Source organism: Carcharodon carcharias, chromosome 13, assembly GCF_017639515.1.
Source record: "Carcharodon carcharias isolate sCarCar2 chromosome 13, sCarCar2.pri, whole genome shotgun sequence".
Taxonomy (NCBI): Eukaryota; Metazoa; Chordata; class Chondrichthyes; order Lamniformes; family Lamnidae; genus Carcharodon; species Carcharodon carcharias.
Window position 1 is genome coordinate 61,564,273 of NC_054479.1, and position 18,594 is coordinate 61,582,866.

General features: G+C 45.6%; 1 protein-coding gene across 4 annotated transcripts in view; it reads left to right on the plus strand.

Moving 5' to 3' along the window:
• The window catches only part of LOC121286479 (protein PML-like), a 46,806-nt gene that overhangs the window by 18,117 nt on the left and 10,095 nt on the right, over window positions 1-18,594 (plus strand). For 3 of the 4 annotated variants that reach the window (XM_041203613.1, XM_041203615.1, XM_041203616.1), the window contains exons 4-8: window positions 729-775; window positions 1,422-1,584; window positions 8,374-8,573; window positions 10,197-10,410; window positions 18,308-18,363. In XM_041203613.1, the coding sequence (XP_041059547.1) occupies window positions 729-775; window positions 1,422-1,584; window positions 8,374-8,573; window positions 10,197-10,410; window positions 18,308-18,363 (680 nt within the window). The remainder of the gene's footprint in view (window positions 1-728; window positions 776-1,421; window positions 1,585-8,373; window positions 8,574-10,196; window positions 10,411-18,307; window positions 18,364-18,594) is intronic. The other variant, XM_041203614.1, reaches the window with a different exon arrangement.

The following is an 18,594-nucleotide window of genomic DNA, read 5'->3' on the forward strand; positions in this document are numbered from 1 at the left end:
ACTTACCTTGTGAGCTCTTAATGGGACAGTGTGGAGGGAGTTTTACTCTGTATCTAACTCCGTGCTGTAACTGTCCTGGGAGTGTTTGATGGGGACAATGTAGAGGGAACATTGCTGTTTATCTAACCCGTGCTGTACCTGCCCTGGGAGTGTTAGATGGGGACAGTGTAGAGGGAGCTTTACTCTGTATCTAACCTGTGCTGTACCTGCCCTGAGAGTGTTTGATGGGGACGTGTGGAGGGAGCTTTACTTTATATCTAACCTGTGCTGTACCTGCCCTGAGAGTGTTTGATGGGGACGTGTGGAGGGAGCTTTACTTTATATCTAACCCGTGCTGTACCTGTCGTGGAAGCGTTTGATGGGGACAGTGTAGAGGGAGCTTTACTGTGTATCTAATCCCATACTGTACCTGCCCTGGGAGTGTTTGATGGGGACAGTGTAGAGGGAGCTTTACTCTGTATTTAATCCTGCGCTGCCCCTGCCTTGGGAGTGTTTGATGCCAATGATGGATGACATGGCTGTACTGTAGTTCTCTCTGTTACGGTTTGTATTGCTTATAGGATCATAGTTTTGACTTTGAGGAGCCTCACTGATATTCATCCAATTGGGCTTTTGAAATGTGATTCATGCTTTGCTAAGGATTGAGCACCAGCGTTTGGTTTGTGACATTACTGAAAGTTGACCCCAATAATAAGCCACACCGACTGATTGTCATTTCTTGCGTTCAGAGCAGAATGAGGAAGTTGGCGATTCTGAAGATGAGGAGATTCTACTGGTAAGGTGTGTGTGTGTGTGTGTGTGTGTGTGTGTGCGCGCGCGCGCGCGCGTGTGTGTGTGTGCGCGCGCGTGTGTGTGCGCGCGTGTGTGTGTGTGTGCGCGCGCGTGCGTGCGTGTTTTTTCAAATAAATCTTTTACAAATATTGGTTGAGGGATAAAACATGATCGGACTAGGGAGTGCTCCCCAGCTCCCCTGCAAAATAGTGCCATATCCACCTGAGATGGCAGATGGTGCCTCCGTTCAATGTCTCATTTGAAAGACAGCACCTCTGACTGTGCACCACTCCTTTAGTAGTACAGCAGAGTATGAGCTTGGATTTCTGTGCTCAGGTTTCTGGAGTGGGAATTGAACCCACAACCTTCTAACTCAGCTGAGCCAAAATGATACTTGGAAGGCGTGGCAAACATGAATTGATGCTCCCTTGCCCCCCAGGGATGGTGATTGATGATATCTTTCCCTTTCCACAGGAACGAATAACATGGCACAGGACCAACACCATGAGGCCATCATGAGTTTTGCTCCAAATTGGCTCAACCACCTCAAAGTGCCTTTTGTAACGTGTTGGCCCCATGAGAGTGCGACTCTTGCCACAGTGGCACTTTATCAATTCCTTTGGTATTCCTGACTGTTGTTCTGTTTCTAGGACATGGCTTCACATGAGCACTGCGAGAGATCTTCAACAGGAGAGGGCTCAGCCAACCCCGAGATCCTTCCAGCAGGGAACGAGATTGTCCCCCCTCCGTTGCTCAGGGCAACCGTGGATGGCACTGATGAGGCTGAGTTTGAAGATGTGGTGTCACCATCCAGTAAATATCTTTTTTCTTTTTGACTTCTTTGCAAATCATTGATTCGGCCTCAGCTGGAGTAGCTTGGCCAATTCTGGGCATCACACTTTAGAAAGATGTCAAGGTTTTAGGGAAGGTGCAGAGGAGATTTACGAGAGTGGTTCCAGGGATGAGGGACACCAGTCCTGTGAAGGGACTCAAACAGCTGGAATTGTTCTCCTTGGAGTAGAGAAAGCAAAGGGAAGAGTTAATAAGAGATGCTCAGAATTATGAAGGGTTTTGATAGAGTAGATAAGGAGAAATGGCACTGGCAGGAGAATCGGTGACCAGAGGTTCCAGATTTTAGATAAAAAGTCAGGGAGGAGAGGAAGAAAATTTATTTTATGCAGGATACAATGTTTTTTGGCAGAAGGGATAGGGAGAGGCAATATAGATTTAATGGCACAGTTCTGAAGAGTGAGCAGGGGCAGTGGGACCTGGGGGTGCATGCGCATCAATATTTGACATTTTGAGAGCGTGGTTAGCAAAACGTATGGGATCTTGGGCTTCATAAACTGACTCACCTACCACGCCTCTGCTCTCACACCTTCCCCTCCCTCCCAGAAGCATGATAGGGTCCCCCTTGTCCTTACTTTTCACCTCACCAGCCTTTGCATTTAAAGGATCATTCTCAGCCATTTCCGCCAACTCCAGCATGATGCCACCACCAAACACATCTTCCCCTCAACCCTCCTCCTCCCGCCCTGTCAACATTCTGACATTCTGTAGGGACCTATCCCTCCAGGACACCCTGGTCCACTCCCCCATCACCCCCAACTCCTCAGAGGTATTGAATACTAAAGCAGGGAAGTTATGCTGAACATATATAAATATCTGGTTCGGCCCCAACTAGAGTACTGTTTCCAGTTCTGGTCACCACACTTGAGGAACAATATGAAGGATTTTGAGAGGGTGCAGAGATTTACCAGAATGGTTCCAGGGATGGGGGTGCAGCGGGGGCGAGGACAGTGTTTAGTTACAAGGTTAGATTGCAAAGCCTGGGGTTGTTTTCCCTGGAGCAAAGGAGGTTAGGGGGAGATTTGAGAGAGGCGTACAAGATTATGGCAGGCTTAGATAAGGTGGACAAGGAATGACAGTGGTTCACAGATTTAAGATTTTGGGTAAGAGATACAGGGGGAACGTGAAGAACTTCTTAACACAGTGAGTGGTAATGACCTGGAACTCACTGCCCACGACGGAGGTAGAAGCAGAAATAATCAATGATTTCAAAAAGAAATTCGATGGGCATGTGATGGAACTAAGTGTGCAGGGATACAGGGACCGAGCAGATGACTGGAACTGACTGGATTGCTCCGGTTGGGAGCCAGCATGGACGCAATGGGCCAGTGGCCTCCTTCCGTTCCATAAATGACTCCGTGGGCAGCAATTTACACTGCCCTTTGGCCTATTGAGGCCCTTCAGAGGCCTGTTAATGGCAACTTAAGTATCTCACCCTTCCCCGCTGCTATTTTACCTGCGGCAGAGGGAGGCCCAGGCTAGTTGGGAAGCCCGACAGCTTTTATGGGGTGAGCTGATGATGCGCAGAGGTTGGGGGGAGGAGCCTCTTTTGACGGTCCACCATGCCATTTGGGAGCCCCACCCTCCCCTCTCCTCCACAAGTCACATTCCGCCTCCCTCCTGGCCACTCAAACTAGCCCTTGGTTAAGAAGGCATAGGCTCCCCGCCACTGTGGTTGACAGGGCCCTCAACTGACCCACTTACCGCGCCTCTGCTCTCACACCTTCCCCTCCCTCCCAGAACCATGATAGAGTCCCCCTTGTCCTCACTTTTCACCCCACCAGCCTTTGCATTTAAAGGATCATCCTCAGCCATTTCTGCCAACTCCAGCATGATGCCACCACTAAACACATCTTCCCCTCAACCCTCCTCCCCCCGCCCTGTCAACATTCTATAGGGACCTATCCCTCCGGGACACCCTGGTCCACTCCCCCATCACCCCCAACTCCTCAGCCCCTTCCCACGGCACCTTCCCATGCAACCGCAGAAGGTGCAACACCTGCCCATTTACCTCCTCCCTCCTCACCATCCAAGGACCCAAACACTCCTTTCAGGTGAAGTAGTGCTTCACTTGAACCTCCTTCAATTTAGTCTACTGCATGCGCTGCTCCCAATGAAGTCTCCTCTACATCAGGGAGACCAAACGCAGACTGGGTGACCACTTCGGTCTGTCCGCAAGCATGACCCAGACCTCCCTGTCACTTGCCATTTCAACACACCACCCTACTCTCATGCCCACATGTCCATCCTTGGCCTTCTGCATTGTTCCAGTGAAGCTCAATGCAAACTGGAGGAACAGCACCTCATCTTCCAATTGGGCACTTTACAGCCTTCCGGACTTAACATTGAGTTCAACAACTTCAGACCATGAACTATCTCCTTTATCTTCACCCCTTTTTTATTTTTATTTTTTTATCCGCTTATTTTCATTTTTATTCATTGTTTTATCCTTTTTTACCCCCCTTTTTATTGCTTTTTCTATCCTTTTTCCCCAACCACTGCCCCTCCCCCTAACCCCCTCCCACAAGGACCATCTGTTACGTGTTCCATGTTGTTCTTTCACAGAGTGCTTACCTTTGTTCTGCTATTAACACATTCTGCTTTCTTACCTTTATGCCACCATCAGCACCTCCTTCAGCCCTTACCACCACCATTAACACCCCATTTGTCTTTTTGTCCATGACATCTTTGTCAATCTCTCTTTAGCCCCCACCTATTGCTGACCTTCTCTCCAGCTTCATCTACTCCACCCCCCTTAAACGGTATAAATTTCATCATATTTCTACTTCTCTTTAGCTCTGAAGAAGTCATACAGACTCGTAACATTAACTTTGTTTATCTCTCCACAGATGCTGCCAGACTTGCCAGCATTTTCTGTTTTTATTTCAGATTTTCAGCATCTGCAGTATTTTGATTCTGTCTGAGAGTCTGCCCTGCCCGGGTGCCAGGCCTCTGGCTCATCCTCTGTGACATCTCACTTCCCTCTCCTGAAGTGGAAGACTTTGGCACAGTGAACAGATTTCTCCCTTAGATCAACCAGAAATGTCAGTGATGTCTGATGTGGGATTCTAAATGAACCCCACACTTCCCATCTAGGTTTTTTTTTAATCCTGTTTGCTTCCCTTCCCAAATTCCAAACCCCTTAATCATCTCCAATAGTCAGCTGCGTGTTGCCTTGTCAAAGACTTCTGAATGTCCTCGTTATTTTCCCTCCATGTACTGTATCTGTCATCTCTGGAAAAAACTCTGGCCCAGAGATTGGACTGTGCAGTGCTCGGCCACTGAAGGGTCCAATACGTGTCAGCGTGCATGAACTTATTCCAGGCTAGTGCCAAGTGCCAAATTGGTTAGGCCACATGTCTGAAATTAGCATTAAGCCCATTTCCTCTGTAAATTCAGGGTCTCACACTGTTTCCAGGCCAGGCTAGCCAAACAAAGAGGAGTGGGTGAGAGTGTCATGTTGGCAAGACTTGAGGACTGGGGGTGGGTGGGCAAAAGCAGCAGAATGGTTGCTTGGCTCACCACCCCACCTCCCCCCACCCCTCCTTCCAGGTTTTCCTCGATCACCCTTCCCCTACCTGGACCCCCCCACCCTTAGGCCTGCCCAGATTTCTCCCCTCCCCTGCCCTTCCAGGCTGGTTGGAAACATCGGGATGGTGCTGGATCCATCCTCCCAAGCTCAGGCCTGAGAGGGTTGCTGCCAAACTTGACTTCAGGCCCTCCCCACTCTGAGTCGGGCTTGAGTGCCAGACAGAGCTGGACTGCCACCTCCCGGACTCCCTGAACCCCAACCATCCACCTGTCCAAGCCAGCAGAATTGTACTCGAAGATAATCTGTAACCTCATGGCCCGGCATATCCCCCACTCTACCATTACCATCAAGCCAGGGGATCAACCCTGGTTCAAAGATGAGTGCAGGAGATTGTGCCAGGAGCATCACCAGGCACACCTAAAAATGAGGTATCAACTTGATGAAGCACAGGACTACTTGCATGCCAAACAGCATAAGCAGCAAGTGATAGACAGAACTAAGCGATCCCACAACCAACGGATCAGATCTAAGCTCTGCAGTCCTGCCACATCCAGCCTTGAATGGTGGTGGACAACTAAACAACTCACTGGAGGAGGTGGCTCCACAAATATTCCCATCCTCAATGATGGAGGAGCCCAGCACATCAGTGCAAAAGATAAGGCTGAAGCATTTGCAACAATCTTCAGCCAGAAGTGCCGAGTGGATAATCCATCTCGGCCTCCTCCGGAGGCCCCCAGCATCAAAGGTGATGGAAGGTCTTCACAGGTCTTCAGCCAATTTGATCCACTCCGTGTGCTATCAAGAAGCGGCTGAAGGCATTGGATACTGCAAAGGCTATGGGCCCTGACAACATTCTGGCAATAGTATTGAAGACTTGTGCTCCAGAACTTGCCGCGCCCCTAGCCAAGCTGTTCCAGTACAGCTACAACACTGGCAGCTAGCCGGCTATGTGGAAAATTGCCCTGTACACAAAAAGCAGGACAAAACCAACCTGGCCAATTATTGCCCATCAGTCTATTCTCAATCACCAGTAAAACAACGGACGGGGTCATCAACAGTGCTAACAAGCGGCACTTGCTTAGAAATAACCTGCTCACTGATGCCCAGTTTGGATTCCGCCAGGGCCACTCAACCCCTGGCCTCATTACAGCCTTGGTTCAAACATGGACAAAAGAGCTGAACTCCCAAAGTTGAGGTGAGAGTGACTGCCCTGACATTAAGGCAGCATTTGACCGAGTGTGGCATCAAGGAGCCACAGCAAAACTGGAGTCAGTGAGAATCAGGGGAAAAAATCTCCACTGGTTGGAGTTATACCTAGCATAAAGGAAGGTGGTTGTGGTTGTTGGAGGTCAATCATCTCAGTCCCAGGACATCATTGCAAGTGTTCCTCAGGGTGGTGTCCTAGGCCCAACCATCTTCAGCTGCTTCATCAATGACCTTCCTTCCATCATAAGGTCAGAAGTGGGATGTTCGCTGATAATTGCACAATGTTCAGCACCATTCGCGACTCCTTAGATATTGAAGCAGTCCATGTTCAAATACAGCAAAACCTGGACAATATCCAGGCTTGGGCTGACAAGTGACAAGTAACATTCGCACTACACAAGTGCCAGGCAATAATCGACTCCAACAAAAGAGAATCTTACCATCACTCCTTCACATTCAATGGCATTATCATCACTGAATCCCCCACTGTCAACATCCTGGGGGTTACCATTGACCAGAAACTGAACTGGACTAGCCACATAAATACTGTGGCTACAAGAGCAGGTCAGAGGCTAGGAATCGTGCGACGAGTAACTCACCCCCTGACTCCACAAAGCCTGTCCACCATCTACAAAGCACAAGTTAGAGCTGTGATGGAATACTCCCCACTTGCCTGGATGAGTGCAGCTCCTATAACACTGAAGAAGCTTGACACAGTCCAGAACAAAGCAGCTTGCTTGATTGGCGCCGCATCCACAAACATTCAGTCCCTCCACCACCAATGCACAGTAGCAGCAGTGTGTACCATCTACAAGATGCACTGCAGGAATTCACCAAGGCTCCTTTGACAGCACCTTCCAAACCCACAACCACTACCATTTAGAAGGACAAGGGCAGCAGATAAATGGGAAGTTCCCCTCTAAGCCACTCACCATCCTGACTTGGAAATATATCGCTGTTCCTTCACTGTCGCTGGGTCAAGATTCTGGAACTCCCTTCCTAACAGCACTGTGGGTGTACCTACACCACATGGACTGCAGCGGTTCAAGAAGGCAGCTCACCGCCACCTTCTCAAGGGCAATTAGGGATGAGCAATAAATGCTGGCCCAGCCAGCGAAGCCCACATCCCGTAAATGAGTTCAAAAAAAGGGGCAAGTGGTGCTGGCCATTGCTGCTGTGTGAGTGTGGCTGTGTCTGCCCATGTACATTGTGCCAGTTCGGGTGCACAGACACCAACCGTGATCAGGATATGACAAGAGGAGATAAATCTGGGACAAATGCCGATCTGGGGAGCCTCCAGCTGGAACTTGGGATAGGAGGGGAAATTCTGGAGCAGTCCTGGAAAACCCGCGAGAGTTGGTCACCCACCTGCCCCCTTCCCATATTTGAACCAGGACTGACCAAATTCTGCCTACCCCCGATAACCTTTGACACCCTTGTTAGTCAAGAATCTATCTACCTCTGCCTTAAAAATATTCAGTGACACTGCCTCCACCGGTCTCTGGGGAACAGAGTTCCACAGACTCAAGACCCTCTGGGAGAAAAAATTTCTTCTCTGCCCTAAATCAGAGACCCTGTATTTTTACACTCCGTCCCCTAATTCTAGTCTAGTTTTCTAGGACCCAAAGCAGCCAAACTTTAAAGGAGGTTGTCCAGAATAAGGAAGTAACAACACATTTTACCTAATTGATCATGGGGCCAGAAGAAGCAGGAATAGTTCTCCTGGCTCCATATTGAAACTGTGGGTAGCTATTGGACCTTGCTCAACCTCCCTCAGACTCAGTGTCGGTTTGGTCATGGTCGATTTCAGCCCCCTGGCCCGCAACCCCCTGGGGCATAGGTTGGATTTCAGCACACTAGTCACATCCCGTTGACCAATTTTGTGTGTCCCTCTTTTGAAGTTTTGACGTGCTGTTGGTTGAAGAATAGCTGCAGCAGATACACAAGACCTCTCTCCATTTGAAGGCATTGACCAAGGTTGCAGTGTAATGGGTTGTTCTTGTTTCTTCCTCTAGGCTGTTACCCAGAACCAAGTGGCATAATGAACTCTTGCGGAGTGCCATTCACACATGTGTTAGAGCAGTTGGAGTGGGCAGGAGAGGAAGTAATGAGATCTGAGCAGCCTTTGAGTCCATGTCCTGGCTTCAGTGGATGGACAAGGGATATGTGTCCAAGCGGACCTTCATTCCAATGCGAGTCAATGCAGAAGCACAAGGTATTAATTTCATCCTTAGAGTCTGCCTCAAAGGTCATACGAACATATGAATTAGGAGCAGGAATTTGCCATTCAGCCCCTTGAGCCTGGTCCGCCATTCAATAAGATCGTGGCTGATCTGATTATGACCCCAGCTCCACATTCCACTTACCTCCGATAACCTTTGACTCCCTTGTTAGTCAAGAATCTATCTACCTCTGCCTTTAACATATTCAATGACCCTGCCTCCATTGCTCTCTGGGGAAGAGAGTTTCAAAGATTCGCAATCCTCTGAGAGAAAAAATTTCTTCTCATCTCCATCTTAAATGGGAGACCCCTTATTTTTAAACCATGTCCTCCAGTTCTAGTGTCTCCCACAAGGGGCAACATCCTTTTAGCATCCACCCTGTCAAGTCCCAACAGGAGCTTATATGTTTCAATAAGGTCACCTCTCGAATCTTACAAACTCCAGTGGATACATGCCCAGCCTGTCCAACCTTTTCTCATAAAATAAACCCCCCATCCTAGGTATCAGTTGAGTGAACCTTCTCCGAATGGCTTCTAACGCATTTATATCCTTTCACAAATAAGGAAATACAGCAGGTGTCTGAGAATAAGCAGCAAAGCAGTTCTGGTAGCACCGCAGGGCTGTGAGAGGGACTTGCATCACCACAGAGTGTAATGATGCCAGTGTCATCTTCACCACCATCCACAGGGGAGTTCCACGGGAGGAGAAGATTGAGCACAGAACTCAATTCTCTCAGGAGCATTGCAACCGAAGCTGTGCAGACATTGGGCCTCTAGGAGTCCGTCACTGCCAGTTTGGAAAGAATAGGCACTCATCCAGAACGGGCATTGACGATGGGCTTCAATGGCCTCAGAACACCCTGCAGACTGTTCATATGCAATTCGTTGGCGCTCCAGCCATGGGGGCCAGCATCAGTGGGACCACTGGAAGCTCCAACAAGGTGGCTTCTTCTCAGAGTGGCCGCATGCCCTCCCAGCCCAGCCAGGCAGTGCCTGAGAGCAAGCAGGCAGTGCCAGCTGCTGTTTGCCATGAGTGGCTCCAATTGTCAGAGAGATACATGGACCTCCTGTACCCAGTGACTCTGCCAGGAACATTTCACCCATTGCAGTAGTTGTTCCTCGGGGACCACTTCATCCAAGTTTAAGGTTCAGAATTAGATCAATCAGCAAAGGCTACAGTCAACAAGAGGAAGAATATGGATCAGGCTGGGTTTGTGTGAGCACCTGAATAAAAGCTGAACTTCTATTTTCCTATATTTATCTCTATCTTTCTATTTTCCTCTTTGTTATGATGTGTATCTCCTCCTGCACATCTGACACTGCAGCACTCCCTCAGTACTGGAATGTCAACCTGGGTTATGTGCTCAAGTCTCTGGATTGGGGCTTGAACCCACGATCTTGTGGGAGTGCTACCACTGAGCTGAGGGTGAACCTAATATCTGTTTATGAAACAGGGGTGATACAGGCAGCGGAACAGGGTCCTGACCTCTCCGCTGTGATTTACCACATGGCCGAAAGGGAAAAGGAACACATTAATGAGCAGTGAACTGGAAATATGTGGCTCTGTTGAGGGCGGAAGTTTCTACAGATACTGAGCTAATTTTCCTTTTTAAGCAGAAAGTTCCAAAGAAAGAGCGAGGCAGAAGGCCTGGGTCAGCGGAGGACAAAAATATGAGTTTCAAAAAAAGGTGCCTGCTCTCTGAACACAATTATCATACGGAGCTAACCTCTGACAGCCAACCCAAGCTCCTGTCGCAGAACAACACTGATGTGATCGCGCTGAACATTTCTACTGAAATCAATAATGAGGACTTCTGGCGACTGCCAGCAGGTTAGACTGCAAGATGTTCATATTTCATTGTGAGACAAGGAGTGTAAGGAACATTCAGCTAATACCTAGGCACATCCTGCAGTGCAGGGTTATAAAGGACATCACATAGCAATAAATGGTATACATGACTATCAAGGTACACCAGGGGGTTGGATACAGAGTAAATCTCCCTGTACACTGCTCCTATCAAACACTCCCAGGACAGGTACAGCACAGGGTTAGATACAGAGTAAAGCTCCCTCTACACTCACCCCATCAAACACTCCCAGGGCAGGTAGAGCACAGGGTTAGATACAGAGTAAAGCTCCCTCTACACTCACCCCATCAAACACCCCCAGGGCAGGTAGAGCACAGGGTTAGATACAGAGTAAAGCTCCCTCTACACTCACCCCATCAAACACTCCCAGGGCAGGTACAGCACAGGGTTAGATACAGAGTAAAGCTCCCTCTACACTCACCCCATCAAACACTCCCAAAGCAGGTACACTCCGGGGGGGTGGATACACACGGAGTAAATCTCCCTCTACACTGCCCCCATCAAACACTCCCAGGGCAGGTACAATGGGGGGTTACATACAGAGTAAATCTCCCTCTACATTGACCCCATCAAACATCCCCGTAAAGGTACAGCACGGGGTTAGATGCAGAGTAAAGCCCCCTCTGCACTGTTCCCATTACGCACTCCCAGGGCAGATACAGCACAGGGTTAAATACAGAGTAAAGCTCCCCTTACACTGTCCCCATCAAACACTCCCAGGGCAGGTACAGCACAGGGTTAGATACAGAGTAAATCTCCCTCTATACTGTCCCCATCAAAGTCTCCTAGGGGATGTGGTTGATAACAGAAATGTGTGGGTATACATTTCAGGAAAGACTTGACAGGCTGGGTCTTTTCTCTTAAAAAAAGAAGGCTCAGGGGTGACCTAAAAGAGGTCTTTAAAATTCAGAAAGGTTTTGATTGAGTGGATACAGAGAAAGTGTAGGGGCAGAGCAGAACTAGAGACCGTCAGTATAGATGGTCACCAAGAAATCCAATAGGAATTCAGGAGAAACTCCTTTACTCAGAGTGGTGAGAATGTGGAACTCACTACCACAGGGAGTGATTGAAGTGAATAGTGTAGATGTATTTAAGGGGAAGCTCGACAAACAAATGAGGGAGAAGGGAATAGAGGATTACAATAGTAGATTTAGATGAGGGAATTTGGGAGGAGGCTCGAGTAGAGAATAAACACCGACACAGACTAGTTGGACTGAATGGCCTGTTTCTGTGCCGTATATCCTATGTAATGTACCATATGGAGTTAGGTAAAGCAGAAATTCCCAGCCACATATGGAAGTATAATTAAACTGCTAGCTTCTCTCTTGTTGATTTAATGTCTCTGGTTGATGTAATTAGGATCAGTTTTGTTTCATTGCAACATAGTGTGGTCAGTTTCTTACACAAAACCTGTCTGTCTGTTTCTCAGTTCCAGATTGCTTTCTCTTACAAGGAAGTCCATGCCTCCACTGTCCTACATTTCCCATTAAAGCTCATCCCTCCACTAGCCTAAGTCTACCTTGGAGACCTATACCTCTAATTTCCTAACTCTCCCATTGAAGCCTAACTCCATGCTTCAATTCCTGCAATCAGGTTTCTGACTCTGCCCCAGCACTGAAACAGCCCTATCAAAGTCACAAATGTATGGCTGTGACCATGAGAAACTATCCTTCCTCATCCTTCTTGAACAGTCTGCAACCTTTGACATGGCAGATCAGACCATCCTCCTCCAATGCCATCATCCAGCTGGGTGGAACTGCTCGTGCCTCAGTCCTCTGGTTGCAGCCAGAGAATCACTTGCAATGGCTTCTCTTTCTGCTCCCACACTGTTTCCTCCGATGACCTCCTCCTATTTCTATCTACATGCTGCCTCACAGTAGCATCATGTAAAAAACACAATGTCAGGTTCCACATGTACGCTAATAACACCCATTCTCCTTCTCTCGACATCTCCGCTGTGTCTACGTTGTCAGGCACATCCAATTCTAGGTGAACAGTAATTTCCTGTGGTGAAATATTAGGAAGAATGATGCTGTTGTCTTCAATCCCTGTCAGAAACTTTGTTCCCTAACCAATAACTTTAACGGCTTCTCCCTGGTCACTGTCTGAAGTGGAACCAAACTGTTCCAATCTTGGTATCCTGCTTCACTCTGAGATGAACTTGCAACTATATATCTGTTCCATCACCAAGACCGCATATTTCCACCAATGTAACATCGTCCCGACTCCACCCCATCTCAGCTGATCTGCTGCTGAAACCCTTGTTCATGTCTTTGTTACCTCTAAATATGATTATTCCAATGCACTCCTGTTCAAACTCCCATCATCCACCTTCATAAACTTAACTCAACTGCCTGTGTCCTGATTTGCACCAAGTTCCATTTACTCATCACCCTTGTGCAACCCAACTTACATTATCTCTGGTTTTAGTAGTGACTAAATTTTAAAATCCTTATTTTTTTCAAATCTCGCCATGGCCTTACCCATCTCTATCTCTGCAACCTCCTCCAGCTCCACAACCCTCTGAGATCCCTGTGCTCCTCGAATTCTGGCCTCTTGCACATCCCCGATTTTAATCATTCCACCTACACTGTGAAATGACTCCCCGACCTTCTCCATTTCTACCTTGCTCTCCTCTTTTACAACGCTCCTTAAAACCAAACCCTGCAATCAAACCTTTGGCTCAATGTCAAATTTTGTTCACTGCTGTTCCTGTGAAGTACCTTGGGATGTTTTCATTAAGGATACTATCTAGGGGCAAGTTGTTGGTGTAGTTTCCTACATCTCACATCAAAGCCTATTCCTCGAGTACCCAACTCTCCCATCAAAACCCTCCCTCCAATGTCCAGACACTGGCTTCCTCCTCGAATGAACAAGTTCACTAGTCTCCAGTCTTTCCTCTTAGCTCATTCTGTTTACACTGGGATCAGTCTTGTTATTTTCTGCACTTCCTCCAGCGTTTGTATTTTTTTTGTGGCATGATAATCAGAACTGAGCATGGTACACTAAATGAGTCTGACCTGTGTGTCGTAAAGCCTCAGCATTATCTCTATAGCTGTGCACTGTCCTGGTCGCAACCATTAGATTTTTTACCCAATATAAAATATTAAATGTGATGTGGTAAATCAAAGAGTAGAGATGAGGCAAGAGATTAAGTTATTAATATGGGAAATGATAAACAGACTGTGACAGGAAGAGATAGAGAGTACAAATCTAAGAGTAAGTTAGCAGATAAGGCTAGAGGTTACAAAAATATTAAAAGGGCAAAACTGAAGGCTCTGCATCTGAATGTACGTAGCATTAGAAACAAAACAGATGAACTGATAGTGCAAATAGAAATAAGTATGTACAATCTGATAGCCATTACAGAGACATGACTACAGGATGACATAGGTTGGAACCTGAATATTGAAGGGTACATGACCTTTCGGAAGGACAGGAAGCTAGGAAAAGGTGGAGAGGTGGCTCTGTTAATTAATGATGGTGTTAACACATTAAAAAGGGATGACCTAAGTTTAGGAAACCTTAGGTTCCTAGAAACAGTTTGGGTAGAGATGAGAAATGATATAGGCAAGTTGTCACTTGTGGGAGTGGTGTACAGGCCCCCTAACAGTAACCACACAGTAGAACAGAGTATAAAGGAAGAAATGATAGTAGCTTGTCAGAAAGCTACACTATAATCAAGGGGTTTTAATCTACATGTACACTGGAAAAATCAAATGGGTAAATGTAGCCTAGATGAGGACTTCATAGAATCTTTTTGGGATAGTTTCTTAGAATAGCACTTTCTGATATCAACCAACCTGCTCGGCTATACTTGACCTGGTATTGTGCAATGAGATAGAATTAATTGAAGACTCCATAATGAAGGCGCCAGTAGATAGCAGCGATCATAATAAGGTTAAATTTTACATTCAGCTTGAGGGAGAGCAGAGTGGATCTAAGACAAATGTTTTAAACTTAAATAAGGATAATTATGAAGGAATGAAAGCAGAGCTAATGAAAGTGAACTGATAATATAGGTTAAGGGGTCAGTCAATAGAAATGCAATGGTAGACATTTAAGGGGAAATTTCAGAATACACAGAATATACATATTTGTATGACAAAGAGAAATTCCAAGGGGAGGACCCACCATCCGTGGTTAATTAAAAAAAGTTGAAGACAGTGTCAAAGTTAAAGCAAAGGCATACAATTGCGCGAAGATGGGTGGCAGGTCAGAAGACTGGACAGAATATAAAAAACAGCAAAGAATGTCTAAAAGATTAATAATGGAGGAAAAAATTAGAGTATGAGAGAAAGCTAGCTAGAAATATAAAAACAGATAGTAAGAGATAGATATTTAAAAAAGAAGAGTTAACAAAGTGAGCGTTGGTCCTATAGAAAGTGAATCTGGGGAATTAATAATGGAAAATAAGGAGATAGCAGATAAATTGAACAGGTATTTTGCATCGGTCTTCACTGTAGAGGATACAAGTAACATTCCAGAAATAACTGTAAATCAGGAAATGGAAGGGAGGGAGGAACTCAAGAAAATTGCAATCATCAGGGAAGTGGTACTGGGCAAATTGTTGGAGCTGCGGCTGACAAGTGCCCAGGTCCTGATGAACTTCAAAACAAAAACAGAAATACCTGGAAAAACTCAGCAGGTCTGGCAGTATCGGCAGAGAAGAGCAAAGTTGACATTTCGAGTCCTCATGACCCTTCAACAGAACGAAGTAGAAATAGGAAAGGGGTGAAATATAAGCTGATTTCAGGTCCCCCCTTAAAATAGCTTATATTTCACCCCTTTCCTATTTCTGCTTACTTCTGTTGAAGGGTCATGAGGACTCGAAACAGCAGCTTTGCTCTTCTCCGCCGATGCTGCCAGACCTGCTGAGTTTTTCCAGGTATTTCTGTTTTTGTTTTGGATTTCCAGCATCCGCAGTTTTTTGTTTTTATCCTGATGAACTTCACCCTAGTGTCTTAAAGGAAGTGACTAATAAGATAATTAATGCACTGCTTTTAATTTTCCAAAATTCCCTAGATCTGGAGAAGGTTCCATTCAATTGGAAAATAGCAAATGTAACTCCTTTATTCAAAAATGGAAAGAGACAGAAAGCAGGAAACTACAGGCCAGTTAGCTTAGCATCTGTCATAGGGAAAATGTTAGAAGCTGATTTGAAAGACATTATAGCAGGGCACTTAGAAAAAATTAGGGTAATCATGCAGAGTCAATTTATTGGAGTTATTTGAGGAAGTAACATGTGCTGTGGATAAAGGGGAACTGGTGGATGTCCTGTATTTAGATTTCCAGAAGGCATTTGATAAGGTGCCACACCAAAGGTTATTTGGAAATTAAAAGCTCATGGTGTAGAGGTAACATATTGGCATAGATAGAAGATTGATTACCTACCAGGAAACAGAGAGTAGGCATAAATTGGTCATTTTACGGCTGGCAATATGTAACAGGTAGTATGCCACAGGGATTAGTGCTGGGTCCTCAACTGTTTACCTTGGATGAAGGGATGGACTGTATGGTTGCTAAATTTGCTGATGACACAAAGATAGATAGGAAAGTAAGTTGTGAAGAGGACATAAGGAAACTACAAAGGGATATAGATAGATTAAGTGAGTGGGCAAAGATCTGACAAATAGAGTATAATGTAGGCAAATGTGAAATTGTCCATCTTGGCAGGAAGAATGAAAAAGAAGCTTATTATTTAAATTGTGAGAGTTTGCAGAGCTCGGAGATGCAGAGGGATCTGAATGCCCTAGTGCGTGAATCGCAAAAGGTTAGTATGCAGATACAGCTTGTAATTAGGAAATCTAATAAAATGTAATCACTTATTGTGAGGGGAATTGAATACAAAAGTAGAGAGGTTATGCTTCAGTTATAGAGGGCATTGGTGAGACCACATCTGGAGTACAGTACACGTCTCCTTATTTAATGAAGGATGTAAATACATTGGAAGCAGTTCAGAGGTTTACTAGACTAATTCCTGGAATAGGCAGTTTGCCTTATGAGGAAAGGTTGGACAGGCTAGTCTTGTATCTGCTGGAGTTCAGAAGAGTAAGAGGTGACTTGATTGAAAAATATAAGATCCTGAGGGACCTTGACAGGGTGAATGTGGAGGGGATGTTTCCTCTTGTGGGAGAATCTAGAACTAGGGGTCACTGTTTGAAAAATAGGGGTCACCCATTTAAAATAGAGATGAGGAGGAACTTTTTTTCTCAGAGGGTTGTGAGTCTTCAGAAATCTCTTTCTCAAAAGACTGTGGAAACAGAGTCTTTGAAGTATTTTTAAGGCAGAGCTAGATAGATTCTTGATTAACGAGGGGGTGAAAGGTTATCGGGGTAGACGGGAATGTGAGGTTGAAGTTACAATCAGATCAGCCATGATCTTATTGAATGGGGGAGCAGGCTCGAGGGAATGAGTGGCCTACTCCTGCTTCTAATTTGTATGTTCGTACGATCAGTCCACCCGCTGGCTCTTTCAAAGTATTTTTGTGCTAATGCGGTTCTATTCAGTCTACGCTGTGGCCTTTGTTTTTGCAATCATCACAACATCTCATAGTATTCCAGTGTGTGAGTTGTAAATAGTTGTTGGCCTAGAAACAAGCTGCAATGTTTGGCTGTCCAACAACCATGACCACAAAAATGTAATTACCTCTACGTGAAGCTCCTAGGGACATTCTGTGGTTGTGAAAGATGCTACATACATGCAAATTCTTCCTTGAGATTTTCCCATTCTATTATTTTAGCACCAACAGCAACCATTTATTTTGAAATAAAACTGATTGGACAATCTAGCTAAATAGTTCTTGCTGTGAGATCCATTCTCCTGCAGTAAGAACAGAAAATGCTGGAAATACTCAACAAGTCATGCATCATCTGCGGAGAAAGATGAGAGTTAATGTTTCGCATCAGTGTCTCTTCATGAGAGCTGGGAGAAGTTAGATTGAACAGTTTATGAACAAGTTCGGAGGGAAAAGGGCAGGAGGGAGGGAAGAATAAAAGGCAAGCTCTGTGATGGGGAGAAGGTAGGAAAGATTAAATGGCAAAACGGATGATAGTGAAAGCAAAAAGAGATAATAATGAGACAAGTAAAGAAATAAAAGATGGGTCTAGAGGAGGTGTAAATGGAAGTAGTGGAATCACCATAAACAAACTACAGTCAAAAAAAAAGCAGAAGTCACGATCTGAAATTGTTGAACTCAGTGTTGAGTCTGAAAGCCTGTAAAGTGCCGAATTGAAAGATGAGGTGCTGTTCCTCGGGTCTACATTGAGCTCCGTTGGAATGCTGTAGCAGACCGAGGATGGAGAGGTCGGGGAGCAGAGAACTAAAATGACGGCTGGAAACTCAGGGTCATGCTTGTGGACTGAATGGAAGCGTTCTACAAAGTGATCATGCAATCTGCATTTGGTTGCCCCGACATAGAGCAGGCTGCATTGTGTGCAGTGAATACGCTATTTTAACTTAAAGGAAGAACAAGGAAAGGAATGTTTGCAAGCCTGGACAGTGAGAACGGAGGCAGTGAATAATCAGTCATAGCAGATTATTATTAAAGACCTTTCAAGGATTTAACATGTATGTTCGTAATCTTGCATGAATCCCAGTATATGCTGTAGTAAAACACTGGTCCTGAAGTTCCTGCATGCAGATACATTAGTTTTAAAAGGAAATAAAAGAAGCATTTAAAAGCAAGCATATTTCTGAGTTGTAACGATTGAAGGAAACTTTGATACCACTGATTTTAACACACAATATATGATGGAGCAAGTTCATTGTTATACTGACTGAGTAAAACATGGAACAAGTTAAACTAATGTTGGAAACTCAACCTTTCCTAGAAGCTGATGCTTTATTATCTTTAAACAGAGGATATGATAAAAATATCACCTGAAAACAGTGAGGACAATGGGGTCCCCAGCAAGGTAAGACCTCCCCTCAGCAAAGGATGAAACTATTTACAACACACTGGAGAGGCCTATTGTATAATAAATACACAAAACCTAGAACGCTAGGATGTTGGACAAACCCTAGAGGGCTTCCTGGATTTAAGGGGTTTGACCGGTATCCAGCGTTCTGGGGTTTGATGATGTCTGCTTAATGGGGTTTGATGATATCGGGTTTGTAGGTTTTGATGATATCTGGGTCTATGGGTT